Consider the following 27,169-nt stretch of genomic DNA (forward strand, 5'->3'; position numbering starts at 1 on the left):
GCGCTGCGGTGCTCCAGCACTCCAGTCGGCCGCGCCCGCTCCACAGCCCCGCACTCTGCCCCTCTCCAGGCCACACCACCTTGCCCACTGGCCATTTGGCCCCGGGCCCCTCTCCTTCCCCAAGACCAGCTCTCTGGGGCCTTCTCCCTGCCCCCACAAGATTCTCCCAGGGGACAGTCCCCGCCTGCCTCCATTCAATCACGGGCTCTGTATTCGGTGTCTTATTAGGAATCTCGCACTGGGGGTGAAAGCAGGACCTGGACCCCGCGGGGCCCCTCCCCCCTTGGTTCTCTCTCCGGGACTTCGGTGACCCTCCTGAGTCTCTCCCCCCGCCCAGCCACCCTCGGGGGCTCCCGCCACCCAAATCTCCCCACCGTGGCCACTCCCTCCTATCCGGCGGGCAGCGGGGGTCGGCGGTGACTCACCGGAGGGCTGGCGGCCGGGGGGCCGGAATGCGCTCACTTCCTCACCGCGCGCACCTGCCCGGCGCCGCTGGAGCGCAGCCCGGCCGGGCCTCCGGCGGATGTTTTTTCTGTCCCCGGGCGCGGGCAGCGCGCGCCAACCGCCTCCTCCTGGCCGTGCCCCCCATAACTGGCATTCCCGACGGCCAGTGCCCCAGGAATCCCAGAGTTGGGCCCTAACCACTGACATCCCTTACACACAAGCATACACACAGTAACCACAGCGTGGCCTCCGGCCCCAAGCAGCTACGGGGATGAACACTTGAGCGCACACACCAGCAGGAATGCAAGTGGGTTCAAGCAACACCTTCCCGGAACCCACCGGAACTTATGAGAGGGGTCCTGGTTCAGCCCCAGCCTTTCTTTCCAGAAGCCCTCTACTCCTGCCCATATGCCTACCTCCTCATTCACAGATGGCTCTTACTTCTGTCCCCATTACTTCATGTACACCAATCCCCGCTGGGGCCCCGTTTCCTTCCAGCATCACCACCACCTTCAAGCTTCCTAGCTTCCCAGTCATGTCTGCCCCCTACTGGGTTGGCTCCAGGTTGCAGGAGCAAAAGACTGGTCCAGACTTCCAGATTGTCAACAGGGCCCCCTTCCCCAGAAGGGTAGCAGCAGAGCCACTGACCACTGACAAGACTTCTGGGCCCTTGTGCTAAAAAGGCCTTCTCATCCAACTTCTCCAGCCAAGAGAGCAGTCCAGAGCCATGCTTCCCACATGACAGCCTACATCGGGGTACCCTGTTTCATCGGTGTTTTTTCTCTTGGTACTCCTCTGAAATAGAAAGGGTATCAGATCTGACTAGGGTGAATACGTGGTACAGTCGGCATCTCCATCCACTTAAGTAAGCTATCTACTTGGTAGAGGACACATAGGGAGCCTGAGGTGAATGAATGAAGTCGTTTCTGAGTGGTGAAGAGGTGAGAGGCAAAAAGGTCAGCCCAAAGTAGCTGAATCTGATCCACTGGGTGACAGGGAATGGGAGTCTTGCAGTAAGAGGGACTAGAGACTTAGAAGGAAAAATTGAATGTCAAAGTGATTGGTCTTCTGAGTTGGATAGGGTCTTTGGAGTGTGGCAAATTGGAAGAAAGGGGCCATTAGTAGCAAAAAGATGGCCAGCACTAGAGTGGTCAGAAAGAACTTGAGAGTTCACATGAGTGGGGATGGGAAGCAATGGATCAGAATCCTAATGTGAAGAGCAGGAGTCCCAAAGTTAACTGGAAGGATGAGAAATGACACCTCTTTCCACGGCAGAAGTGAGGGTACCAACCTAAGAAAAGTGGGTTTATCAGCAACTCAGTTTCTCAAACTGGAGGTGGTAAGGATGACATGCAACATGAATGTGAGGAGGGCAGAAGTCTGTGGTAGGAGACAGCAGCCCCCAACAGAAGCCTTCAGCTATGCAGAGCTGCTCGCTGTCATTCAAACCAGGAAGTCTACCCATTTTGTCTCTGAGCTCTAGTACCAATCACAATAGCCTATATTTTCTGAGGGCCACGTGCCAGGGACAGTGCTAAGAGCATTAGATGCTTTACCCCACTGAAAGCCTCTTAACAACCGAGTTACTATGCTACCAATGTAAAGATAAGGAAACAGTTTTAGGGATGTGAAGTAGCTTGGCCAACATCACAGTCTTAAGTAGAATCAGGATCTGAATCCAACTAGTCTTGACTATAACCTATGCTCTTAATCACCTATCTTGGGGCTCTCTACAATCTGCAGGAAACCCAAAAGAGGATGTCAGAGGATTCCTCAATTTTCATTCCATAGAGTACAAGTGGAAATAGAGGTACCTCTGTGAAACTGGAGTGACATACCATTAGGGCATTTAGAGATGTTCCTCTTTGAAAGAACCATCCCCAGATATGGGAAGATCTTGTACCTGCTGCATGTTTGGAGGTACTAAACAATGGATAGAGCATTCTCGGTATGCCTGTGGAAAAAAGACACCCTCCTCCCCATCTCTGAGGGGCAGCCATGTCCCTAGTATCCTTCAGGGAGACTCTACCCTAGGGTCTGAGAGAAACATTCTGCACTCCAGGTGCCTGTTCGCTCTCCTGGAGCCTCTGGCCGTCGCACCCTACTGCAGCTCCTTGGTTTGGCTGGGGCACAGGATTAGCCATCCCCAGGAAATGCCTCCCTCCGGTCCAGGCAAGGATCCCAGCACACACACACACCCCTGGAGTGTGTGTGTGTGTGTGTGTGTGTGTGTGTGTGTGTGTGTGTGCGTGTGTGTTGGGGGCAGGGTGGAATGCTTCCTTCTCTCCAGGTCAGGGAAGAGATGTGGGGACCACCTGGGGGCCCTCACCCCTCCCACCTCCTTGCTGGGGAAGTGCCCAGTCCAGTGCCCCTTCCATGGCCACCTCCCTCCCGCTAGCTGTGCCGGGGCATGAATCAGCTCTCACAGCTTGTTAAAAGCTAGACCTCTTGTTTTCCTGCCCTCACCTCAGGAAACAGAGTTACAGCTTTTCCAGCTCTACTCAGCAGGGGGCCAGGGTCCTCACTTTATAAACATCCCCAAGCCTGTGAGAGCAGAGGGCACGGAGATGGTGTGAGACAGGAGCCCAAGGGAGAAAGACAGAAACTAAGACCCAAGGAAAAAAACAAAGAAAAGCCAAAGAGACAAGACCAGAGTAGCCTGAACAGAGGCCAAGAAGGGACCGTGAGGCCTGTGCTGCAGGAATGACCCTAAGGATGCTCTGGGCTGGACAGGCGAAGGGGGTCCTGGGAAGCTGGGGGATGATATGCTTGGTGATCTCTCTGCTCCTCCAGCAGCCAGGAGTCCACAGCAAGTGCTACTTCCAAGCTCAAGGTAAAGCTGGGGGAGGCATCAGGAAGGAACAAGGACAGAGGGAGCTGGGATGAGGGGGGCTTAGAGGTGATCATCTACTGGAATACCCAGACTCCCTCCAGCTCAGAAATGGGAGAGACTAAATAAGGGAGTGAGAGGCACTTATTTTCTCTCACTCTAGACCACAAGCGTTTCTGTCTGCCACCACCGCTCCCCAACACACTAACATCTCCTGTTCTTCCCTAGCCCCCTGCCACTATGAAGGGAAATATTTTAGCCTGGGTGAGTCTTGGCTCCGCAAGGACTGCTTCCATTGTACCTGTCTGCATCCCGTTGGTGTGGGCTGCTGTGACACGTGAGTGACCAAAGATGGCCAGAGAGAATGGCTCTGACATGAGTGACTTAGGGACAGCCAAGGGGTAACCAGATGGCTGTGATGTGGGAATGAACAGAATAGAGGTATGAAGCTGGCCCCGCCTGAAGGTACCACCAAGAGCTGAGAGATCAGGCTGCAGGCTACAAAGTGAGGGACATAGGGGTGGGTCTAGAGGAAAAATATTTCTGCTATGAAATGAAAAAATCCAAGTATGGTAGGCAAGAGCTTAGTTAGGGGGACTAAGAGGGCACTAAAGATATGGGAGGAATGCCGACGGAGAGGAGTGTGGGGCAGGGGTAAAGGTGGCCCTTCACTGTGCTGATTCCTGTCCCATTCTTCGGTTCCCCAGGTCCCAGCATCCCATTGACTTCCCTGCGGGGTGTGAGGTGCGTCAGGAAGCAGGAACCTGCCAGTTCTCCCTGGTGCAAAAATCTGATCCTCGGCTACCCTGCAAAGGGGGAGGGCCCGACCCAGAATGGGGCTCAGCTAACACCCCTGCTCCTGGGGCTCCGGCTCCCCACTCCAGCTAAACTCAACTGATCACCCTCCTGCTAACTGCCCACTGCTACTGCCACTCCCAGGGAAACCACTAGCAGCTGCCAATTTATTCTGAATAAATAAATTAATGCCACAGCTGAAAGCCTGCCTCTCACTGTCCATGTCATTGGACCTCGCGTGGGAAAAACGGGCCCTACTAGAGTCCAGGTGCTGGGTTCTCAGGATCCTGAAGAAAGGCAATATCATGGTGCAAGTTTCAGATGGTTATGGTGCTGGTGCTGGGACCTGGGGCTGCATATGAGGCCAGGGTAGGACTTGTGGGCAGCACCTTGATGGGGAGGTCCCAGCTGAAGGTGTCTACGGGCACTTGCTCAGGCCCTGTCCAGGTCACAGGCTCGGGCTGCTCCAAAGGAGGGAGGAGCACCAAATCGGGTTCTCGAGATGTTACAAATTCAAAATGCAGTCGCCACTTCAGGGACACTGTGGGGGAAGAAAAGATAAAGGTAGAGGCATTAGACGCCAGGAGTAGAAACCAATGCAGGATGTGGTTAGTGAATGAGAAAAAAAACATACACACACACAAAACACAGTAATCAGAAAGAGAAGGAGAAGTCACTGGGTTAGGATCAGCGGTTTCCCTAAAGAAATCTGTTAACTAGAAATGTGACAATCAGGATAGCAGGATAGCAACAATAACCATAGTGTGAGACAGTCAAAAGTTGATAGCTGGAAGTAAACATGCTGGGGAATCAGAGATTGATGTACATAAGATCTCAGTGAGTAGGGGTAAGGAAGGACACCTGCAAAGCTCTTAAGAGTTTAAGAGTCGGTGCATCTAGGAAGCAGGTTGACAGTCTGAGAAGGTATTAAGGGTCAGAGGCTGGGTGCGGGTATGTCCAGGAGTTCGCTAGGAATCAGGACCCAGGCCCCATGACATTCTATGGAAATGGGGCATTTTGCTCTCTTCCCTCCTCCAATTAGGGTCAGGGTCTCACCAATGGCTGTGCAGAAGCCCGGGGTGGAGCTGAGAGGAATGGGAAGGGAGAAGCTGGTTCTGGTTGTATGCAGGCAGGACTCCTGGTGCCGGGCATGAGTCACATGAGACACAGAGGGGACACCCCCCGTCCTGCGGCGCCTCTGATACTCAGGCTGTACACGCTCCTCGGTCTGTAAGCTTACTGAAAACTGGGAGCAAGAAAAGAAGTGGGTGCTAGCAGGCACTGGGAAGCACAGACTCTAGATGCAAAGCTTGAGCCCAACCTCAAGCTATTTTACCAAAAGGGATCTGGGTGACCACACGATTCACTTCTACATACCACCCTTCTTCATGCAGGTCCTTTTCCTTCTTCCCTAGCCCCCCAGGCCCAACACCCCAAAGGCCCCTTGCCTCCTCACCTGCAAACAAGCTACAGTTCCTTCCCCTAGGTTTAAGGTCCCCACCACATCCTCGCCGAGTCTGTATACAGATTTGAAGATGCCAAATGTCCCAACTTTTCCTCGGCCATCACTGATATTGTATAGATCTGGGGAGAATGGGAGACTATAAGCTGGGAGTCACACTGGGGAGTACCAGGGCTGTGGGATACCAGTGAATCCTCAGAAGTATGTGGCAATTAGGAAAATCTGTAATACTATGGGGAGGTGGGAGGGTGGCAATTGTGAAAGGATTCTCACGGAGGCTGCGGCAGGATGTGGCAGCCATGAGGCGCTCCCCAGCCAGCTCAGCTAGCCATGAATCCTTCTTTCCACCTTCATCCTCTTCCAAGAATGGACTAGATGGGGCTACAGCCTCATCCTGGGGAAACCGGACATCTTGAAGGCCTACAGAGAGAATGAGTGGAAAGGTGGTGCTAGGAGGGTAGAGACAGTAGAGGTTAGGGTTTTAGATTCCAATCTGTGAAGACTAAAGATAATGAGAGCCATGACCCAGGTACACATCTTAACCGATTCTCCAGAACCCTCCCCTCCCCAAACCCCTCACACCTTTACTAAAACATAGAAGCTGCCCTCCAGTCCCCCTCACAAGAACCTCTACAGATCATTTCTGCTTTGGTGAGGCTCTTCCCCAGCCTTTCCCCCCAGAAATCCTTACTTACCGGTCAGCACAAGGACCCTCAGAGGAACCCTGAGTAAAGTGATGGGTGAGTTGACACGCTGGCAGCCAATGGTCAGTTTGTAGACATACTTGACTGACTGACCCCGAAAGGAGGGTGGTCCCTCTATGGGCAGCACTTCACTGTAGGAGTCTGGTTGGGAAGTAGTAGTCAGGACAGCCAGAGGCAGCCAGAGAAGTCCTCCCTCCAGGAGCCTTACAAGGCAATCCAGGGGTGGGGAGGAGGCAATCACTCACATGATTTGGACTCTCCAGGATCTAGCCTCAGATCACAGAAAAGGATTTTTGGTGGAGTGGAAAGGATACACTGACCTCTCTCACCTGAAAGAAGAAAGACTGTAATTTAATGACCCCCCTTGTACAGTACTGGATAAGCTAGCACAGCAAGTGGGGGCAGTAAGCATTGCCAACAAAGCTTAGCCCAAATTAAGCTACCACTCTTTTCTTATTGTAAGATAGGAACAGTCTTATGCCCCCAAAGCAACAATTACATTCCCCCACATCCCCAATATGACAAAGACTATAAGGACCCACTAGAACAATTTAACAAATTCATTCACTCTCAGGTGACAATGACTCCACCCCCTTCCAAAAGCAAGGGCCCATCTCTAACCTCGGTGTGGTAGAAAGACAGTCTGGCTCTCAGGCTGGACATCTGGCTGACTGGAGTCAGGGGAGGTAATACTACTCGACTCTCACTGGCATGGAACTGACAGTGGATTTGGGCACTGGCCCAGGCTAGAGCCTCACTGTGGGAGGAGGAAAAGAAGGCATCAGAGGGAGTTCCTGACCTCACAAATACTTTCCCCAGCTCCCTAACCCCCTGTCTGGGAAGACCAACACGGTGAGGCGGCTGTCCTAGGAATCAGAGACTCTAGACCCCCAAAGAGAGACCATTAAACAGAGATGTATACTGTGGGTGAGAGTGGGAATGGGGGAGGACGGGGGAAGGGAGTGTGGAGGGCTCTGTCAACCACATCTGTTAAACAGCCCTTTCCTACAATGACAACACAATGAGCAAGAAGGTGGTGGTGTAGCTACAGGACAGCCTGCGCTCAGGCTTAGCTCTATGGGTACCAGGCTTCCTCCCAGAAGAACCACCTTCTTCAGTATCTGCCTCCGCACCTGGATGCAGAAGTGGCGGTGGGGGGCAGAGGGTTGGTGACCGTCACTACACACTCCAGCGCCTCCCCTGCCAGAAACACGGGACCTCGGCTCAACTCTGCCACCACTTCAATCATGGCAGCTCCGGAATCAGATCTAGAAGGAAACCGGAGGGGTCAGAGGTCAGTACCATGGCAAGGAGGGGGCGCATGCGGCGAGCCTGGGGGCGAGGACGGAGACCAGCGGTCACCGCCACGGCGTCTGAGGGAGGCACCAGGATGGGGATGCGGGGGGCGGATGGGAAGGACGGGTGGCAGCTATCTCCCAGGGGGCGGACGTCGCTCGGGGTCCCGGACCCCCACCCCTCTCGGCGCCAAGTTAGTCCCTTCACCCTCCGGAACCTCCAAACCGGCCTCCGCCCCCCTCCCTCCAGGTCCCAGGTCCCGGCCCAAGGCCACGGCAGCCCGTCACCTCGTGCCCCTCGCCCCGGCACCTCGCACGGTCCAAAACCGGGTCTCGGCACGGCGAGGCCTCACCTGCCCGCCCCTCCGGGACCGGCCAAGTGCGTGGCAGCGTCCGCGGCGGAGGCGGGACTTCCCTGCGGCCTCCCCCTTCCCGACCCAGCGCCTTCCGGCCGGAAGCGCCCGCCCGGCCGGACCGGAAGGGGCTCGGGCAGTCCCGCCGCCTGGGTCACCTTCCCACGGGCTGGCACCCGGGCGCAGGCGCTGTCCCAGACGCCAACCGGCAGGACCCGGCGCCCTCCCCGGGGGCGGGGCTGGCGCCACGGCCCGGGAACCGGGCTGAGGCGGCCGCGAGTTCCCAGGCCGGTTCCGGGGGCGGTTCCTCGCGGGCTGGCCCCCGGGGCTCCTCCCCTTTCCGCGGGCTCAGTCGCTCTTTGGCCCGGCAAACTAATCACCGCGGCCCAATGACGACGAGGCCCGACCCTTCCCTCCCAGGACCCAGAGAGACAACCGAGGGGGAGCCCGAGGCGGCTTCATTGCTGTCGCCGCCGACGCCGCTGCAGCAGGAGCTCCCCGGCTCCACAGAGACACTAGCTCACCTCGGCTTTCCCCAGCGCCCGGTCCTCCGAGACGACACCTAACAACCACAGTCACCCGCATCTGGACTTGGCTGGCGAGGTATTTTGTTCCAGAAGACTTGGGACCCGGGATCACCGAGGCCGTGGAGACTCAGGATCCAGGGATGATGGGAACTGGAGTCCCAGCCTCGGAGCAGACGAGGTGTGCCAAAGGGGATCCACAGGTTGATTGCCCTGAAGATGCTGGAGACACTGAGGCTGGGCAGGTTACAGACTTGGAGAGCCCTGAGGACAAGCGACCCCAAAGTGAACCGGGCTACAGCAATCCAGAGGACTCTGGGCAACTGATGGCTTCTTACGAAGGTAAAGCGAAGGGCTACCAGGTGCCTCCCTTTGGCTGGCGCATCTGCCTGGCTCATGAGTTTGCAGAGAAGAGGAAACCCTTTAATGCCAACAACGTCTCCCTAAGCAACCTGATAAAGCATCTGGGCATGGGCTTGCGGTGAGTAGATCCCATTGCCTAGGGTACCTTAGGTTTCACTTTGTTCCAGCACAAGACTTTCAGCAGAGTCAACAAGACTTTCAGAAAGGGTGAGAAAGCAGTTGAGTGCTTTGTCCCAGTCAAGTGGCCTCCCACCCCCAACATATTCTAAGCCTGTGGTTTTGGGGGTTGAGACCAGGTCACACCTCTGCAGCCCCCTTTCTCCCAGTACCTTATCTTCCTAGTAGGAAAGAACAGGAACATCTGGCCCTGTGGTCAGCCCTGCCTCTGACCTCTCACATACTCCCTCTTTTCCAAAAGACACCCTTTGGCATTTGCTATACTTTGTGGCAAGGTGGGAAAGGATAGTCTGGCTGCTTTGGTACTGACACAATGTTGTTTTATTCGGGAGTGGGAAGTTCTCAACCCTGATTCCCCTGAGCAATTGGGGTACTCCTTCTGTCTCATTTAGGCACACTACATTCTTTCTTTCCTCCCAAGCTTTAGCTCCAGCAAATGAGTGACAGCCTGCCTGCTTTCACCCTAAGGAGAGGGTGTGAGAGGTGCTATTCACCCTATTCTGGGATAAACAATCCCTGATATAAAAACAAAGACCTCTGGTCAGAGAGGCACTGCCATAAGTGTCCCCAGAGCTCTCAGTAATATAGTCTTTTAGAGCCTTTGCTGATGCCCTTTCCCCCAAGGGTTACAGACACCCCCAAGTGCTTACCCTGAGCTGTAGAAGTCCTTTAGATCCCTACAGATCTCCTCTGAATTCAAAAGCTGATGATGAGGAACCAAGATCTATTAACAGGAACAGGTGGATATGAGGACAGAAAGCATCACCCTGAGGTCATCCTTAGTCAATCCATACTGTAAACACAGCTGGAGATGGAAGTATAAAGGTTGGAAAACCCAGCCTAACAGCCTCTGAAGCAGGAGATCCTTCCCTTTCAGTCAGTGCTATAGGGTTGGGTTGGGTAGCCCATTAACCCCAGCCCTAAGTAGTGGGAAGGGCTTGGTACTGCCTGGGTATCTGGCTCCTTTGCTAGTTCCTGTGGGTGGCCTGTACCAGAGAACAATCATCCCTCCAGGCTACTTCAGCAACTGACTCAGCCTAACTTTGACCCCCAAAGCTTATGGGTCAAAATAAGATCGAGGGCTAGAGTGCTGAGAGAAGCACACTGGGTGCATGTGGTAGGGACACTAAGATCAAGAACAAGTTGGCATTCTAACTCCTCAGCCCCTAAGTATGAACTGAGTCAGAGGCCTGAAGCTGTGCTCAGCCCCCTGGACCTTGGGTCCACATACCAGGACAAGGTTATCACGGACACAGGGCTTTTAGAATGGGGTGCAGTCCTGCATTGAGGAGAAGGCTGGGGTAAGACAAGGATCAATTCTGAATGATAATTCTCCAATTGGGACTGGCATTATGGAGAAGGCCATATAGATCAGGAATGGCCAGCTGCTAAATTAAGGGAATGAGAGGTGACCCTAAGAGGATGCCAGACTGGGGGTACTCTAACCAGGAGTTGCAGCAAGCCAGAGTTCCCTTGGCCTCACTGTGGGAAGAACTCAATTTTGATTGCTCTCCCTTCCAGCTAGAGTCCATTCAATAAGTATTTACTGAGTGCTTGTTCTGTGCCAGATACTCCTTTGTTCTGCCTATCTCCATATCTTGCATTTCTCCCTCACTGCCCTAATCCCCGCTGCACCCTCCCTCCTATCCTCAATTCTTTCTGGCCTCTAGTTTCAAAGTCCAGTTTCCTCTAAGCTGGCAGAGTGGACCTTCTGCCTTTTCATCATCTCATCCTTTGCCTTCCCTCCTCCTCTCCCTGCTCCTAGAATGTACCCTTCCTATTCTGTAATCACATTCCCCCCCCCCTTGCTCCCCTTCATGTTCATCTGTCTAGTGCTTCATTGTTTGTGCGCTCCCTGGTAAATTCAGCAAATATTTACTAAATACACACCATGTGCCCTGCCCTGTGCTTGAAGCTATGGGTAACCAACTAGTCTTTGTCAATATCCCTTTCCCCAAGGAATTTGAAAGTATGTCAGATTCCTGTGAGGAACACTGAAATAACAAGACAGTGTCTGATTGGGAGTTCAGATAGTGTATGTACAAGGAACGATCATACCCAAGACAGATACTCCACCTTATGGCTTTCCTATCTATTATGTTATTTGCTCTTTCAACCATTCCATGAAGTAGGTAGGACAGGAGGTACCCTATTTTGTAGACAAGGAAACTGAGGCTCAGAGGAATTACTTACCCCAAACACATGGTTACAAGTGGTATGCTTGAACAATGGGTATACAATGGCTGGGCAGGGAGGAGAGTGAAATTGGGAGTCTGGTGGGGCAAGGGTTGCTTATCAAGGATCCATTCTGAATGGGAATTTGTAGGATTTAAGATTAGAAGTTAGGCTGAAACAGATGTGTCAGAGCCTTGAATTCCAACCAGAATCATTTGCCTATTAGACACAAAGCTGTGACAAGACCAGGAAAATTTAGGGATTTTTTAGATTTTTACTAGACTATTATGAGAGAGTAGACTCAGAAAGCTTAGTTTAAATGCTGAACTTTTTTTTTTTTTAATTTATTTATGATAGTCACACAGAGAGAGAGAGAGGCAGAGACACAGGCAGAGGGAGAAGCAGGCTCCATGCACCGGGAGCCCGACGTGGGATTCGATCCCGGGTCTCCAGGATCGCGCCCTGGGCCAAAGGCAGGCGCCAAACCGCTGCGCCACCCAGGGATCCCCTAAATGCTGAACTTTTAAAAAAGATTTAAAAGGATATGCCCCTGGGACACCTGCGTGGCTTAGCAGTTTGGGGCTGGAGTGTGATCTTGGAGTCCCGGATCAAGTCCCACATCCTCCCTGCATGGAGCCTGCTTCTTCCTCTGCCTCTCTCTCTCTCTCTCTCTCTCTCTCTCTCTTCTCTCTCTCTCATGAATAAATTAAAAAAAAAAAAAAAGGATATGCCCCAAAATATAAACACTGGTTGTCTATGGGTGGGATTTTTTTCCTTCCATCTGGTACATTCTATAGATTTTCACCTTCCACAGTTAGGAAGAAAAATAATAATTTTAAAAAGAAAAAAATTATTCCAGAGGACTGGGCCTATGGGGGCGGGGGGTAGTCGGGAAACCAAAACTGGCTCTTTTCAGCACATCAGACAAAAACTCCTAGGCTAACCTTAAGTAGTGGCAGTGCAGTTAGGGGTGAGGCAAGGTCAGAAAGCTCCTGGGGGGGGGGGGGGAAGAAAGCTCCTGAGAATAGAGAGGAGAAACAAAGATGGTCTCATGCTGTGAGCTGGGAAGAGGAGGGGACCCTGAACCCTAGAGAAGTAGAGAGGAGGAGAGATTTGGAGGGGAAGGGAATGGGTCCACTGCAGACATTTAATGGGAAGTTACAACTGGGTACCTGGAGAAAGGCAGGTGATGGCAGCCTGGGAGGTATGGCCCACTGCCCCTTCCACTCACACTGCCTCTTGCTCCTCAGGTACTTGCAGTGGTGGTACCGGAAAACCCAGGTAGAGAAGAAGACACCTTTCATCGACCTCATCAATTGTGTACCTCTGAGACAGATCTATGGTGAGCCTCACCCCAGCTCTGCTCTGCACAGAAAGGGCCCAGACTCTGGGTCTGCTGCAGAGCTAAGCAAAGAGGCTTCTAGCTTACCCACAGTGAACTGCCCTATCCCCTAGGGTTTTCTTTCCCTAGCTTTACTGAGATATAATTGATACCAAACATTGTGTAAGTTTAAAGTGTATAATGTGTTGATCTGCTATCCCTGCTTTTTTTGAGAAACTCATCTTTATAGCCTAGAAAGTGAATAATGGGCTTCTTTTCCTCTCCCCATGCCCCACTAACCATCCTGATTCTACCTCTAGGTTGTCCTTTGGGTGGCATCGGGGAGGCACTATCACCCGAGGCTGGAGAGGCCAGTTCTGTCGTTGGCAGCTTAATCCTGGAATGTACCAGCACCGGACAGTCATCGCTGACCAGGTAAGAACCAGTAGGTGGGGGACAGGTCCAGAACAGTACCCCAGGCCAGGAAGAGCCTCTTGGCCCATGTAGGATGTAGAAGTTAGATATGCTCCTGTGCACATGATTCATTCCTATAAGTATATTTAAGATGCTTTCCAGGTGCCCACCCTTGTGCCAGGATGTACTAGGAATGAGATACTCCAAGAGCACACATTTCTCAAAAGCATAAACAGCCCCAACACCCCTGTGCCCTCCATTTCTCTACTAAATGCCTCCTATGTCCTTCACTCCCCAGCTCCACTAGCTTTGCCAGTACCCAGCCACAGAGGGTGCAGGGAATTTCTAGATCATATAACCTGGTTAAAAGAACATGTAGTAAGACAGAAGGGAAAAAAAGCCCAAAGTCTCTAAATACATCGGGGGGGGGGGGGGGGAGGTGTGTAGAGTACCCACTGTTCACCCTGATTTGCCAGCCTTAGCTAGAGATCAGCTCCTCTGCTGGTGACCACTCCTCTGGAGGTATCCCTGGCTGAGGGCCTGGGAAGCCCCTCTTCTCCCCAGCATAGATCTCTAGCCTTTTTCCCTTTTCTGAAGCTTTACTTCTTTTCCCTTGTCCCTTCATCACACATGGGCCCTCGATTGCCAGAGTCACATGGTCTACCTTTCATCATCTCTCTAGCGACCTCACAGGTGGAGGTGTCAGCCACGTTCCCATTTCCTGTCTGAGAGATGCCTCCAGCTTTCAGCTCATCTTCAAAGAAAAAATGACTAGCAGACCTTGAGTCCAATTAATGACAATGCCCTTCCTAGTTCAGGTTTACCAGCCCTGCCCAGTGCCCCAAGCTTCCTCTCTGGCTCATCCATTAGGTATCCTGAGGGGAAGTGCCTTCCAGAATCGTGACTCTAGAGTTAAAGTAATTATTGCATGCTTAACATGTGCTAGAGATTGTACTATGCATTTTTGTGTGATATTTAAGATTTAAAGACAGTTCCTACAAGGTAAGTACCATTATTATGCCAATTTTATAGATGAGGAAACAGATCCAACAAGATCTAGTAACATGCTCAAGGTCATGTGGTTGGCAAATGGAAGCATTGGGATTCAGAACCAGCTCTCAATGTGGTTAAAAGCCCATGGTCTTAACCATTATCTACCATTCCAACAATGTAAAAAATTATTCTGTACATACATAAAAAAATATCAGGCATACACTGAAGCAAGGGAAGAGATATTAAGCTTTCATAGCCCCTATCCTCCAAAAGCTTAAGTTTGTATTAGAGGAATAGGACTTTGAGAAAATGGAGACTGTGAGACCACATAAGAGACAAAATGAGAGGGATAGATAGTACACTGAGAAAAAAGGGCCACTGCTCTAGACTTCGCCCATTCTCTCCCTACACATGCCAACTGTGCCCAATTCTAGTGGTAGAGTCGTGGTAGAGGGCAGGCCTCATTAAATTGGGGAGGACCTTGCCCTCAAAGAACCCATAGAGCAGCCAGGGAGTCAGAATGTAAACAAAAACATTATAACATGCTAGACTAGAGAGGTAGGGGGACAGACAGGAGAATGACTCACTGCTCCAGGAGAGGAGATGCCATTTGACCTAGACTTTGAAGGATGAGAGGTTTCACCAGATGGAGAGTGAGCAGGAGTAAAGACATGGAGGAGAAAACAGTGTGTGTTCAAGGAACAGCAAGTATATGACATGACCAGAATATAAGTATTCAAACAAGTAATGAGTCTGATGGGCAGGGAGAGGCCAGATCCAGAAGGGCCTTGAAAGCCAGGTAGAAGACTTGAGACTTTAGCCTGAGGGCCATGGGGAGTCACTGAAACATAAACACAGACTAGCATATCTTGATTTGTCTGTAAGAAAGATCACTCTGCTACCAGATGGGAAGAGGCAGAGCATAAAAGCAGAAATGGTGAGGGCACGAAGACCACCACAGTAAGAAGAGAGGGGAAGCCAGGGAGAGGAGGAGGAGGAAGAGGAGGCAGGACCTGATGGTGACTCACAGTGTGGGAGAGGGGCCTGGCGGACGAGCGAGGCTGTGGCGCAATGATAACCCCTGTAGGCTCTGAAAAGGGACGGGAGATTGGTTTGAAGTGCCTGTGGTCACCCCATTCCGGCCCATCTGCCTCTTGGTTTAGTTCACAGTATGCTTGCGTCGGGAGGGAAAGACTGTGTACCAGCAAGTCCTGTCTGTGGAGCGCCCAAGTGTCCTACGCAGCTGGAACTGGGGCCTGTGTGGGTACTTTGCATTCTACCACGCCCTCTATCCCCGAGCCTGGACTGTCTATCAGCTTCCTGGCCAGAATGTCACCCTCACCTGTCGCCAGATCACACCCATCTTACCCCATGACTACCAGGTGAGGCTCCCACTGTGTTTCCTCCATTGCCCTCCCTTCCCTAAGACCTGTCTCTGTTGGAAACTCCACAATCTGTGAAACAATGGGGACAGGAACATGACATCATGCTGGTTTTCTGGGACCTCCACTCAGTGGTAAGACAGCCTGCCTGGGAAAAGGGGGAGATATGAGGGGAAACAAAAGAGAGTCTACTGGGGACAGGGGTTAGTATTTGAGCCAGGTCCTCAGTGTGGAGGAGTGGGGCCAAGAGGGGCTACACAGGACCATCTGAGTCTGATCTTTTGATCCCAGGACAGCAGCCTGCCTGTAGGAGTCTTTGTGTGGGATGTGGAAAATGAAGGGGATGAAGCCCTGGATGTGTCCATCATGTTCTCCATGCGGAATGGACTAGGGGGTGGGGATGACGCCATAGGGGGATTGTGGAATGAGCCCTTCTGTCTGGAGCGTGATGGAGAGACGGTACAGGGGCTGCTGCTCCATCATCCAGCCCTTCCGAATCCCTACACGATGGCTGTGGCTGCACGACTCACGGTACGTCAGAGCCTGCCCTAGGCCTTAACCCCCAAACCCCGACCCTCAGCCAGCCCTGAGCCCACCCCATCCTGCTGCAGTCTCTTCGTTTCCTCAATTCCTGAGTCCCATCCTCACTGTAGCCCTTAAGCCTCTGGCACTTGGAGGTAGGAATTATAATGGGAACTGGAGAGTTAGCCCAAAGCCAGCATATTTGTGGAGCTTCTCCTCAGTCTTTGGCCCCTTGACAGGCGGATACCACGGTAACCCATATCACAGCCTTTGACCCTGACAGCACTGGGCAGCAGGTGTGGCAAGATCTGCTTCAAGATGGACAGCTGGACTCCCCTGCTGGTAATGATGGGATTTGATAGGGAGGTGGTGGGAATAGAGGCTATCCCTGTCTTGGGAGGAAGGGTGACACACCTGGCAATGAATTTCCCATTATTAGGGATCCCTGGGGCAGAAGGGGATGCCTGTGCCAATTTCTCTTGTACTTCTCTCAGGTCGAAGCACCCCCTCGCAGAAAGGAGCAGGCATCGCTGGGGCTGTGTGTGTTACAGGAAAGCTGCCACCTCGAGGCCAGTGCCGCCTGGAGTTCTCACTGGCTTGGGATATGCCCAGAATCATGTTTGGAGCTAAGGGCCAGGTCTACTACAGGTGAACGGGCCAAGAGACTACAGGGATCCCAGATGCTAGAGCTCTGATCTGGAACCTAGGTACTCATTCCTCTTTCTTTCCATCCCAGGCGGTACACGAGGTTCTTTGGCCGCGATGGTAATGCAGCACCTGCTCTTAGCCACTATGCTCTATGCCAGTACATAGACTGGGAAGAGAAGATCTCAGCTTGGCAGAGCCCAGTATTGGACGACAGGTGCCAGTGGGGCCAGTCTCTTGCCTTTCTCCCGGGCACTCACACTCCAGTTGGGACTCCTTGGTTCAGTTTCCACCCACCACAATCAACAGAGTTGGGGTGGGATTCACTTGATGCCCTCATTCTGCAGAACTCCAGAATCCTTTCTTTCCTGGGAAGTCTACACTCATTAGACCATTCCAACCTCCTGGCTCCCCAGATCCTTGCCTGCCTGGTACAAATCTGCACTGTTCAATGAACTATACTTCCTGGCTGATGGAGGCACAGTATGGCTGGAAGTTCCCGAGGACTCCCTACCAGAGGAGCTGGTGGAGAGCATGTGTCAGCTCCGCCCCATCCTCCGGGAATATGGTCGATTTGGCTACCTTGAAGGTACGGGCTGCTGGTGGGCTGCAACACAGCAGGCCGTATCCATGAGTCCAGTAGGTGCCCTACCACAAGGCAGGATAGTGGGTTTTGCCTACCCCAGGGGATCGTTGGGATAAGAGGGTAAGTGGCAGGTGTGGAGTATGCCAGTGCCCCCATCCCCAACTCAAGGACAAGCTAGAGACATTGAAAGGGAAGCGGGAATTTTGGCAAGTATGTCTCTCTCCTGCCTCCAGGCCAGGAATATCGCATGTACAACACATATGATGTCCACTTTTACGCTTCCTTTGCCCTCGTCATGCTCTGGCCCAAACTCGAGCTCAGCCTGCAGTATGATATGGGTGAGGGTCCCTTTTGTGCCCCTTCTGCCCTCTTAGCCCCCCACACCCCTGAATCCTTGTGCTCCCTTGGATTTTCTCCTTCCTCTCCACCCAACATACCTGCATCCTGCCTACAGTTCCCCTCTAGAGTTATAAACACCATTCTGCGCTCCACCTTAAGTCTGCCCATTCCCTGCCCCCTCCCACTTATGTGTCTGCTCCCCTAGCTGTGGCCACACTCAGGGAGGACCTGACACGGCGACAATACCTGATGAGTGGGGTAATGGCACCTGTGAAAAGGAGGAACGTCATCCCCCATGATATTGGGGACCCAGGTAAAAGTCCTTCTACCCCAGAGTTCACTTCCCTCCCTCAACTTTTGCACCCTCTCCTCTACCCACCAATGCAGATCAGTCAGGTTTCCTCGCCTCCCACAGATGATGAGCCATGGCTCCGAGTCAATGCGTACGTGGTCCACGATACAGCTGACTGGAAGGACCTAAATCTGAAGTTTGTGCTGCAGGTTTATCGAGACTATTACCTGACGGGTGACCAGGGCTTCCTGAGAGACATGTGGCCTGTGTGTCTGGTAAGACATGCATGTGCAGGGGCCAGTGTGCCAAGGGCCTGGCTGGTGTTTGGGGGAAGGCCAGCTGGCTCTTATTGCTCTTTAGTATCTATCTAGGTCTTCAGTGTCTTGGTCCCTCTCTAGGCTGTGATGGAGTCTGAAATGAAGTTTGACAAGGACCAAGATGGACTCATTGAGAATGGAGGCTATGCAGACCAGACCTATGATGGATGGGTCACTACAGGCCCCAGGTTGGGGAGTAGGGATTTACAGGATGCCTGAGTTGGGGAACCAGGCACCCAGGAATTGTGGGCTCAAGGAAGAATGACTCATTTCTTGTTATATTGCATGGGAGTGGCTGGAGCTGCCAGTCTGACCCCCAACCCATGTCCCTGATCAGTGCTTACTGTGGAGGACTGTGGCTGGCAGCTGTGGCTGTGATGGTCCAGATGGCTATTCTGTGTGAGGCACACGATGTCCAAGATAAGTTTTCTTCCATCCTTAGACGGGGCCAAGAAGCCTATGAGAGACTGTTGTGGAATGGTGAGTTGGAGGATCCTCAGGAGTCTTAAGGCAGCTACGGGGGCACAGGGAGCCTTATTTTGTCTTCCTCTACCCTAGGCCGCTACTACAACTATGATTGCAGCCCTCAGCCCCAGTCCTGTAGCATCATGTCTGACCAGTGTGCGGGCCAATGGTTCCTGAGGGCCAGTGGTCTAGGAGAAGGAGACACTGAGGTGAGTAGGACTAGGAGGAGGAGCCAAAGAGAAAGGTGGGTTTTTCCTGGAGGTAAGAAGCAAATTTTGGAAACCATGATTCTGCCTTTACCCCCCCCCGCCCAGGTATTTCCTACCCGACATGTGGTCTGTGCTCTCCAAACTATCTTTGAGTTCAACGTCCGGGCCTTTGCAGGAGGAGCAATGGGGGCTGTGAATGGGATGCAGCCCCATGGTGTCCCCGACAGATCCAGCGTCCAGTCTGATGAAGTCTGGGTGGGTGTGGTCTATGGACTGGCAGCTACCATGATCCAGGAGGTAAGGCACTCCCTTCCCATCTTTCTACCATTTGTACCTTGAGCTGGCAAACTTCCTCAGCCATCAAACTTCTGTAGAGCCTTAGCCATCTGGAAAGCCTCTCTTTTTTTCCCAGCCTGCCTTCCATTTCCTACCTTCAGGCTTCTGCCTATGGATCAAGTTTCTTTCTACCACTAGCTGGAAACTGTCAGAGGGCAGAGGCCCTACTGTCTCTATCTGTCCGGCTGAAGTAGCTATTCATAGATCGCCAAGTAATGTGGCTGACATCTCTTCCTCCAGGGCCTGACTTGGGAAGGCTTCCAGACAGCTGAAGGCTGCTACCGAACTGTGTGGGAGCGCCTGGGCCTGGCCTTCCAGACCCCTGAAGCATACTGCCAGCAGCGGGTGTTCCGCTCATTGGCGTACATGCGGCCACTGAGCATCTGGGCCATGCAGCTGGCCCTGCAGCAGCAGCAGCAGAAAAAAGCCTCCAGGCCAATAGCCACACATGGCACAGAACTAAGCACAGGGCCTAAACTTGGACCAAAGGAAGCCATGGCAAACCCAAAGTGAGCTCTCAGCAGTCTTGGAGGGAGGCTCTAACAGCCCAGCCTCCAGCCTGGCTTTTCCTCTTCCTCTTCACTGCCCCCCCCCAACCACCCAGTCTCCTGCAACCCTGAGCCACCAAGACAATCAGGCCCCTTCCTTTCCCACCCAAATCGCGCCAGTAAAGAGGGGTTGAGGGTGACCCAAGAGTCAGAATCACTTATTTATTTCTCTCTATACCCAATCCCCCCATTGCATGAAATGTTCAAGGAGGTCAGTTGAATTCCCCCAGGCCCATTCATGGGGTGGTAGACTTACATGGGTACAAATAAAAGACCCAGAAAGCCAGTTAAGTGTGGTGTGTTTGAACTCTCAGGCTTCCTGACACAGGAGCTCACAGGTTAGCCCTCTCCCACTCCTTTCACTTGGACACAGACTAGGAACCCCGGGCTCTGGCTTCGCACCCCCCACCTGGACATCTAGCCTGAATATCTGCCCTGTAAGATAACAGATGTGGGGCTGTGTGTAAGGAGCCATCCTCCATCTCTTGTGAAATTTGCATGCAGGGGAAGGAGGGGACAGGAACAGGGGGACTTTGAGGAAGGGACAGGAAGTGGCAATTTCAAGGGAGACTCAGCACCAGGAGCCTGAGGCAGGTGGTAGAGCGGGCTGCAAGAGTTGCCAGGGGCCTGGAGCTCCTGGTCTGAGCTGTCCTTTGGTACCTCTGACTGCAGGGCAGGCAGCTCCAGCTGGTGGGGGTCTTCACTGGGGAGGGCACGAAGCTGGCGGGACAACACTAAGGAAACAAAGACCCCTCAAGGACTAGCCTGGCTTCTGCCTATCCCTTCCCTAATGGTATTCTCAATCCTCTCACCTCCATGCTCAGCTGGCAGGCTCCCCCTTGTGTCAGAGGAGTACATAGCAGGTACAATGAGCAGACAGAAGGAGAACAGTAGGACCTGGAGAAGGAAAAAGAAAATGAAGAAGGGCTCTAGGTTGCAACCCTATCCCTGCCACCTGAAAAAAGGACCTCTCCTTCCATCACCATCCTCACCAAGACACAGGTGCTGCTGCTGCTCGTTTTGTTTGATATCTGAATCAACATGGCCTGGAGTCTCCTCAGCTGGTCCAGAAGGGACCTAGAAGAGAGGGGACAGGGAGCAGTCCCTGGTCTGGCACCCAGAGATACAATGAAACCCCCCTGTTAAGGCCACCCCTCCATCTGTGCACTGAGTTCTCTTTGGCTCTTTGTCCTATTTTTGCAAATGGATTCTTCCTCTCTGTGGACAGAATGCTTGAAGTTCCTCATTAAAACAAACACCTTTCTGTCCTGCCCTGAAAACTCCTTTGCAAATACCTTCAAGGGTTCTACAGTGCCTGATCAGCCACGCACATAACCCACCAGGAATTCAACATTCACTTTCTAGCTCAACACACCTGTGTTCCTTCTGCCCAGAGTGCTCCCTACCTTGACCCCCACCCCAGATTCTGATCTACTATCAAATGTTATCTGCCCCACTGAGTCTTTCTTACTCCTTCCTTTCTCTTTCTTGTTACTTATTAGTTACTTGTGATTTTGTTCCCAATTACTGTGAGCTTTTTGGCATCAGACCCACTAAAGGCTAAGCACCAGACCTTGCAAGTGGGAGCTGCCAAGTGAGAAATCCAGTGTGGAGCAAGGGAAAGAGTGAGACAGCATAAAACGGGAGGGACAAGAGACTAATGTTAGAGAGTTGCTTACAAATTCTGTTCTTCCAGGAGCTGTACTTTGTTCTGTAGCTCCAGGTTCTGGGCTGTATATTTCAAGACCCTGTGGGAATAATAGGATGTGGGGATATGGCCTGTATCCCCCTCCTTCAAAACCCCAACACTTCCAACTACCTCTGTCCCCACACCCCCACCCCCAGGTCCCTCTCCCTTCTGTACCTGTTCTCTAAACCTCCCAAATACACCTTCTTCTTCCTGCGGCTCTCCTGGGCAGATTTTTTGTTTCGGATCTTCCTCCGCACTCGTGTCAGAACTTGTTCCTCCATCTAAGAGAAGACAAGAAAAAGCGGTCTCATTAGAGGAATGTTGGACCAAAGAGTTGGAAGGCAACTAAGTTCAATCTTCTCACTGCAGGAATCCCTTATACAGCTTCCCTGATCAATAGGCACTTGGCTTCTGCCTGAAGGCCAGGAGTTAATACCCCCACAAACCAGACCATTTTAAACAATTTTATTAATTAAAAAAACAAAACTGGGGCACCTAGGTGGCTCAGTGGTTGAGTGTCTGCCTTCAGTTCAGGTCGTGATCCCAGGTCCTGGGATCAAGTCCCACATCAGGCCTACCTCAGGGAGCCTGCTTCTCCTTCTGCCTATGTCTCTGCCTCTCTCTGTGTCTCTCATGAATAAATAAATAAAATATTTAAAAATAAAAACAAAACAAAAAATCTTGGGGCACCTGGGTGGCTCAGTTGGTTAGGAGTCTGACTCCTGATTTGACTTCAGCTCAGGTCATGATCTCAGGATCATGGGATGGAGTGCTGCGTTGGGCTTTGTGATTAGCAGGGAGTCCACTTGAGATTTTCATTCTCTCTCCCTCGCTTTCTGCCCCAACCCGCTGCTTGCATGCACAAGCACAATCTCTCTTTAAAATAAATAAACCTTTAAAAAAATATTTTTTTTAATTTATTTATTTATTTATTTATTTATTTATTTATTTATTTATTTATTTATGATAGGCACACAGTGAGAGAGAGAGAGAGGCAGAGACACAGGCAGAGGGAGAAGCAGGCTCCATGCACCGGGAGCCCGACGTAGGACTCGATCCCGGGTCTCCAGGATCCCGCCCTGGGCCAAAGGCAGGCGCCAAACCGCTGCGCCACCCAGGGATCCCTAAAAAAAAAAATCTTTAAAAAAAAAAAATTTTCCTTATCCTAAGCTAACCGACATCTGCCTCTATGATTTCTATCAATTGAACTTACCTGGTACCTATCTCTGAGACCATATAGAATGAAGTTTTTTTTGTTTTTTTTTTTTTAAAGATCTTATTATTTATTCATGAGAGACACAGAGAGAGAGAGAGAGAGAGAGGCAGAGACACAGGCAGTGAGAGAAGCAGGCTCCACGCAGGGAGCCTGATGTGGGTCTCGATCCCGGGTCTCCAGGATCACACTCTGGGCTGAAGGCAGGTGCTAAACTGCTGAGCCACCCAGGGATCCCAGAATGAACAGTCTTTAATTTAAGCCATTCAACATTTCTTCAGAGTTAAAAGATCTGGGCAAAAATTTTAACTTCTCGGGATGCCTGGGTGGCTCAGCAGGTTAGAACCTCCCTTCAGCCCAGGGCACGATCCTGGAGTCCCAGGATCGAGTCCCACATCGGGCTCCCTGCACAGAGCCTGCTTCTCCCTCTGCCTATGTCTCTGCCTCTCTCTGTGTGTCTCTCATGAATAAATAAGTAAAATCTTAAAAAAAAAAATTAACTTCTCACCTCTCTTCGGGATGGACTGCATCCTCTTAATATCTGTCAAAGATCTGGGTTCAAAACTAGACACTGAGATGTGCTCTAGCTAGTATAACGGAGAAGAAGATGGTCACTGCCCTTCTAGAGGCAACACCTCTACTGATACAGCCTTCAAACCCCACTCACTTTCTTTGTCATCTCAAACTAACCCATCTTGTACTTTTAAGAAAATTCTCTCAACCTTCTGTAGTGTTGGTTTCACAACAGTACCACAATACTGTGCTTGTGAAGCTGCCATTCATTGCCTGAAACTTAAAACTTGGGATTTTACAATTATTCTCACTATATTACTTAGTCCAGCCTTGATGAACTCTAACCATTTAGCTACAGGTGGATTACCATGAGTTTGCTTGCACAGTCCTTTCCAAGACCCTGTACTAATGTTGCATCGATGACTTTGAATTCTTCTCAAAGAAAACACCAAAACTTGTATGAGCCCCACAAAACCAGGATCTGCCTCTGCATCCACCATATTAACGTCATGCTCCAGCTTCCTATTACCAACAAATTTGCCAAGTTTTCTAACCTCAGTCCTTCCTGACATAAAGTTAACTAGAAGTACACACTTGGGATCCACAACACCCCCCTCCAGCCTTCACTCCCACCAATGGGAGTCTTACCTTAGTAAGAGGAAGCGTCCCATGCAGAGTAAGCCCCTCCTTCTCCAACAGCCTCTTCTCTTCATCTGTCAGTATCAGCCTAGCAATCTCCTGGCATTAGTTACCAGGAGGTGGGCAGCAGAGTTGCAAGGGGATGACAGAAAGGAATGGGGAATCCGCCCCCACCCGCGCAATGTGGGAATGATCCCGCCATAAATCAAGTACCTGCTCTGCGGGCTCCTCCACTTGCAGTGGGGTCGTCTGGGCCTCTTCTTTTCCATAGCTCCCACCATCTGCAAAACGAAAAGTATAAATAGCCGGACCCACGAAGCCTCTCCTCCCCTCAAACCTCACTTTCTTCCTCATCATATTTCAAACTCACCTAGATCTATGGAAACATGCTGTTGTGAGAGAGAGTAGGTGTGATCATGGTGCACGAGACAGGAATCAGAGGAGCTAAGGACGTTCAACGATGCTGGGGGACTCAGCACGGAACTCAGGAAATCCTCTGCCTCCCATTCACTCAACGCCTGCACAGGGTTCAAATAAACAAGCCTTGACCTATCAACTACCCACCACCCCATGAACGCTCTCCCGGGATCCCCGCGCCTCCCGGGCTCGCAGCCCCCACCCACCTCGGAAAGCGGCGGCCCGGCCCCCAAATCGCCGCTTTCCTCTAGCAGGAAGTCCAGCAGGTCCTGGTCACCCAAGTCCAACGCCAGCTCCATACCGGATAACAACGGGAAAGATGTACAGAGCAGAGAGACCTATCCGCAAGCCCGGACCTGTCGCTCTGAAATTGCACCAGCCCCAAGACCCGATTCTCCGCAACTTCCAACACCACGGAAGTGACGCGCATACCCCCAAGGCACCACGGGATTTGGAGTTCCCTCCGACGCGGAAGTGGCCTAGCCGCGGCGCGCCACGTCCCGGGAGCTATGCAAATAGAGGGGACGTCCCTGCGGCCTCCTCACACCCTGAGGGCGGGCAATCTGGGAGGCCGCCTCCGCCTCGGCCCCAGGCTGAAAAAAAAGGAAGGGTTAGAGACCAAAAGGGAACTCGGGCGCAGTTCGGGCGTCTTCCCGGATCGCGCCGCACCCTTGTTTCCTGCCGGGGGAGCCGGCGGGGGAGGGGGGGGCGCCTGTTTAAGGCCGGCTCCCGAGCATCGAGAGCTGGGGCCAGAGCAGCTTCCTGCTGCCCCCACAACCATAGAGCGCGGGCCCAGGGCGCCGCCCGCGGGTGGGGGACGTTCCGGGGACGGAAGTGGCCGAGAGAGTGTCGAAGGGAGGGCGAGGCCGAAGCCCGATTACCACCGGGAGAGCGAGCGGGTTATCGGGCCGGCGGGCGGGGCACGAGCCGGGCAGCGCAGGTAGGCCGGACCGGGCCGAGCCGGAGCCTCAGGGTGGGGCCGCACGGCCAGGACCGGGAAGCGAGCGCGAGGGCGGGTGGCAGCGCGGGTGGCAGGGCGGGCGGGGCCCTTGCGTCCGCTGTTTCGGGTCCTGTTGGAGAGGTCAGCGTCCAGTGTATCTCGGCTTGGGATCGGAAGTTAAGTAGGTCGTTTTAAGGGAGCCAAGCCTTTCCTGGGATCAAGTCCTCTCTGTCTGGAATAAGTTTTGGGGAGGGTGAGGAGTTGGGTGACAGTGAGGCGCAGGGCGGGGATCGGCTTTGAGGTTAGCTGATAGTATGTGGGTAGGAAAGCTGGGGGTGAGTTTGGGAATTAGGTAGAGTTGGGTTCAGGAATTAAGGTTAGCTTATGGAGTTAAAAACCGGAGTTGACATTAGAGTTACCAGTGTGAGTCGGGTCCGTTTTATGTAGGTAGAGTTTGGATTAAGTCATTATTCTGTTTCTGGCCAACGTAAGTCAAAGTTAGGGTTCAGGGCCGGGTTAAGGGTCAACACAGGATTTAAATTAGAAGTCCAGTTTTTTAGGGATTAGAGAACATTAGCATGGAACTAGGGATAAATCGCGAAGGAATGGATCAGAAGTCAAGTGAGACAACAGTTTTAGGCTTAGAGATCAACATTTAGAGTTAAGGTCAGGAAATTCGTTCCTAGAGGTAAAAAGTAGATCAATATTAGGGGTCAAGGATTGGGGACGGGTGTCTGCCAGGAAAGGGATGAATGTCAAAGCCAGTGTTGGGAAACAGGAACCAAATTAGGGTCAGGGTTAATATTAGGGATTAGGGTTACTTTTATGGGGGTTATGGCTGAGATTAGGGTAGCTGACCTTGGATAGATTTAATTTAAGAGATTGGCAGTAGGTAAGTGCTCTCATTTTGCAGGGAGGTCTCATTCCTACGTAGTTTCAGGGGTTCTCTAGCCCAGAGATAGGATCAACTCATTTCAGGTTAGGGATCTGGGCTTCAACTAGAATTGCAGGTATCTGGGATTCTAGCTTCTTTATTTCTGTTCTCTAAATCCAGTGTTCTTGCTGTGGTCACCATGGTTGAGGGGCATAGGTTTATGGACTATGTTGTTTACAAGAGAGGTGTATAAGGCCTAGTCATAAGTGGGGGGACTACTTAGAGGGGACTGTGATTAAGGGGAGGCTGACCACAGATATGCTGTTGCCATGGGAGAAAGAAATGACTGAATCCTCTGAAGATTCAGCCCCATACCTCCCAGTCCCTTCCTTCTCTAGTTATTAAGTCCTCTTTCCAGCTCTCCTCCCTGGCCCTGCAGTTCATGCCCTCCCCACACATCCCCTTCCTGCAAGCAAGGTCCTGCATACAGAATTCTCCCCTTACCTCTAACTCTCCCATACTGTTATCTTACCACCAGTTCCCAGCTACAGTTCTCCCTCCCTTCCTACCCCTGAATCTGCACACCCTACCATAGTTTGCCCTCTCCCAAATCTGAGCTTTCCCATCATCTTAAAGCACTTTCCCACATTTTCCCCCACTCACCCACCTGCATACCTCCCGGTCATCTGCTGAATACCCCATGCCAGCCCAACATAACGGTCAAGTACCCCCAGGCCCTGCTATATGCCAGCCCCTGTCTCTAAGCCTCCTTAATTTCTTGGTCCAGTTGTAGATCCCCTTCCCCCACCCCCCAAACAGAAAAGAGGAAATGAGACCCAAAGAGGAAACTGGGTCTTGCTGATCCCACGCCCAGCCAGGCCACTGACCACACCTCCCATTTCACTCCCAGCCTGACCCTGCCGCTGACCACAGCACTATCCCCTCCCCAGTAAGACCCAGCCACCCCCACCAACTCCGGCTTTGCTTATACACTGCCAGTGTCCCTTCACTCTCCCTACTACCCCATCCCAGCCTTATTTAGTCACTGACCACTGCCCCATCTCATCTCAGCCTCCTGAAACCTAATCTAACCTCTGACCTCACTCTGTCATTCTGACATAATTATTTCCCTATCCTGATCCAGTGGCTTATCATATATGTATTTTTCCTACCACCATTTTCTCCAGCCTTTCTCTACACCTTGGCAGACTAGATACAGTCACTAACCTCATCACTTTTGCCCCTACCTGGTGTTAACCAATCACATCCCCATCTTCTGTGCCCCGGAGCCTCATCTTCATATACCTAGCTCAACCCAATCCTTTCCTTACCCCCTTCCCAATTCCTTATCTAAACTCAAGCCACCCTGGCCACCAAGTGGCTACTGATGAC

The 27,169-nt window shown here is 52.1% G+C and overlaps 5 protein-coding genes across 7 annotated transcripts in view; 3 read left to right on the forward strand and 2 right to left on the reverse strand.

The window, feature by feature from the left end:
* Positions 1-3,147: 3,147 nt before the first annotated feature.
* MSMP (microseminoprotein, prostate associated) lies at positions 3,148-4,162 on the forward strand. The gene is made up of 3 exons (XM_055301905.1): positions 3,148-3,277; positions 3,503-3,611; positions 3,982-4,162. Exons 1-3 carry the CDS (start codon positions 3,148-3,150, stop codon positions 4,160-4,162), a joined length of 420 nt encoding a protein of 139 aa, XP_055157880.1.
* Positions 4,163-4,222: 60 nt separating this feature from the next.
* On the reverse strand, positions 4,223-7,957 carry RGP1 (RGP1 homolog, RAB6A GEF complex partner 1). Its single transcript, XM_055301902.1, is given in 10 exon segments — positions 4,223-4,610; positions 5,126-5,315; positions 5,526-5,653; positions 5,805-5,951; positions 6,227-6,376; positions 6,481-6,564; positions 6,857-6,919; positions 6,922-6,992; positions 7,369-7,503; positions 7,819-7,957. Coding segments are annotated over 9 exon segments (1,173 nt in total). The 5' UTR covers positions 7,485-7,503; positions 7,819-7,957; the 3' UTR covers positions 4,223-4,386.
* GBA2 (glucosylceramidase beta 2) lies at positions 7,483-19,777 on the forward strand. Its single transcript, XM_055301494.1, is given in 20 exon segments — positions 7,483-7,529; positions 7,972-8,170; positions 8,260-8,888; positions 12,373-12,464; positions 12,764-12,781; positions 12,784-12,878; positions 15,014-15,232; positions 15,524-15,763; positions 15,994-16,096; positions 16,249-16,402; positions 16,491-16,616; positions 16,816-16,988; positions 17,219-17,323; positions 17,530-17,637; positions 17,740-17,891; positions 18,015-18,121; positions 18,271-18,413; positions 18,492-18,607; positions 18,713-18,904; positions 19,184-19,777. Coding segments are annotated over 20 exon segments (3,291 nt in total). The 3' UTR covers positions 19,457-19,777.
* CREB3 (cAMP responsive element binding protein 3) lies at positions 19,640-24,539 on the reverse strand. Of its 2 annotated transcripts, none has more exons than XM_055301903.1 (9): positions 24,265-24,539; positions 23,917-24,064; positions 23,760-23,827; positions 23,556-23,645; positions 21,356-21,462; positions 21,171-21,239; positions 20,484-20,568; positions 20,304-20,388; positions 19,640-20,225 (listed from the first exon to the last, which is right to left on the reverse strand). In XM_055301903.1, the coding sequence occupies exons 1-9, from the start codon at positions 24,391-24,393 to the stop codon at positions 19,909-19,911; spliced, it is 1,098 nt and encodes a 365-aa protein (XP_055157878.1). In that variant the 5' UTR covers positions 24,394-24,539; the 3' UTR covers positions 19,640-19,908. The 2 variants fall into 2 exon arrangements, with proteins under 2 accessions (XP_055157878.1, XP_055157879.1); XM_055301904.1 differs by having other exon boundaries at positions 24,170-24,387.
* Positions 24,540-24,773: 234 nt separating this feature from the next.
* Positions 24,774-27,169, forward strand: part of TLN1 (talin 1) — a 32,769-nt gene continuing 30,373 nt past the window's right edge. The window contains exon 1 of one of the 2 annotated variants that reach the window (XM_055301899.1): positions 24,774-24,903. The gene's annotated coding sequence lies outside the window, so the exon portion shown is untranslated. The remainder of the gene's footprint in view (positions 24,904-27,169) is intronic. The other variant, XM_055301901.1, reaches the window with a different exon arrangement.

Source organism: Nyctereutes procyonoides, unplaced genomic scaffold (genome assembly GCF_905146905.1).
Source record: "Nyctereutes procyonoides isolate TBG_1078 unplaced genomic scaffold, NYPRO_anot_genome, whole genome shotgun sequence".
Lineage (NCBI taxonomy): Eukaryota > Metazoa > Chordata > Mammalia > Carnivora > Canidae > Nyctereutes > Nyctereutes procyonoides.

Coding starts and splice junctions, on each gene's coding strand:
- MSMP (XM_055301905.1), top strand. CDS start 3,148: ATGACCCTAAGGATGCTCTGGGCTGGACAGGCGAAGGGGGTCCTGGGA. Junction 3,278..3,502: donor GTGCTACTTCCAAGCTCAAG/GTAAAGCTGGGG, acceptor GTTCTTCCCTAG/CCCCCTGCCACTATGAAGGG. Junction 3,612..3,981: donor GGTGTGGGCTGCTGTGACAC/GTGAGTGACCAA, acceptor TCGGTTCCCCAG/GTCCCAGCATCCCATTGACT.
- CREB3 (XM_055301903.1), bottom strand. CDS start 24,393: ATGCGCGTCACTTCCGTGGTGTTGGAAGTTGCGGAGAATCGGGTCTTG. Junction 24,065..24,264: donor ATCTTTCCCGTTGTTATCCG/GTATGGAGCTGG, acceptor AACCCTGTGCAG/GCGTTGAGTGAATGGGAGGC. Junction 20,226..20,303: donor CCTGCCAGCTGAGCATGGAG/GTGAGAGGATTG, acceptor TTGTTTCCTTAG/TGTTGTCCCGCCAGCTTCGT.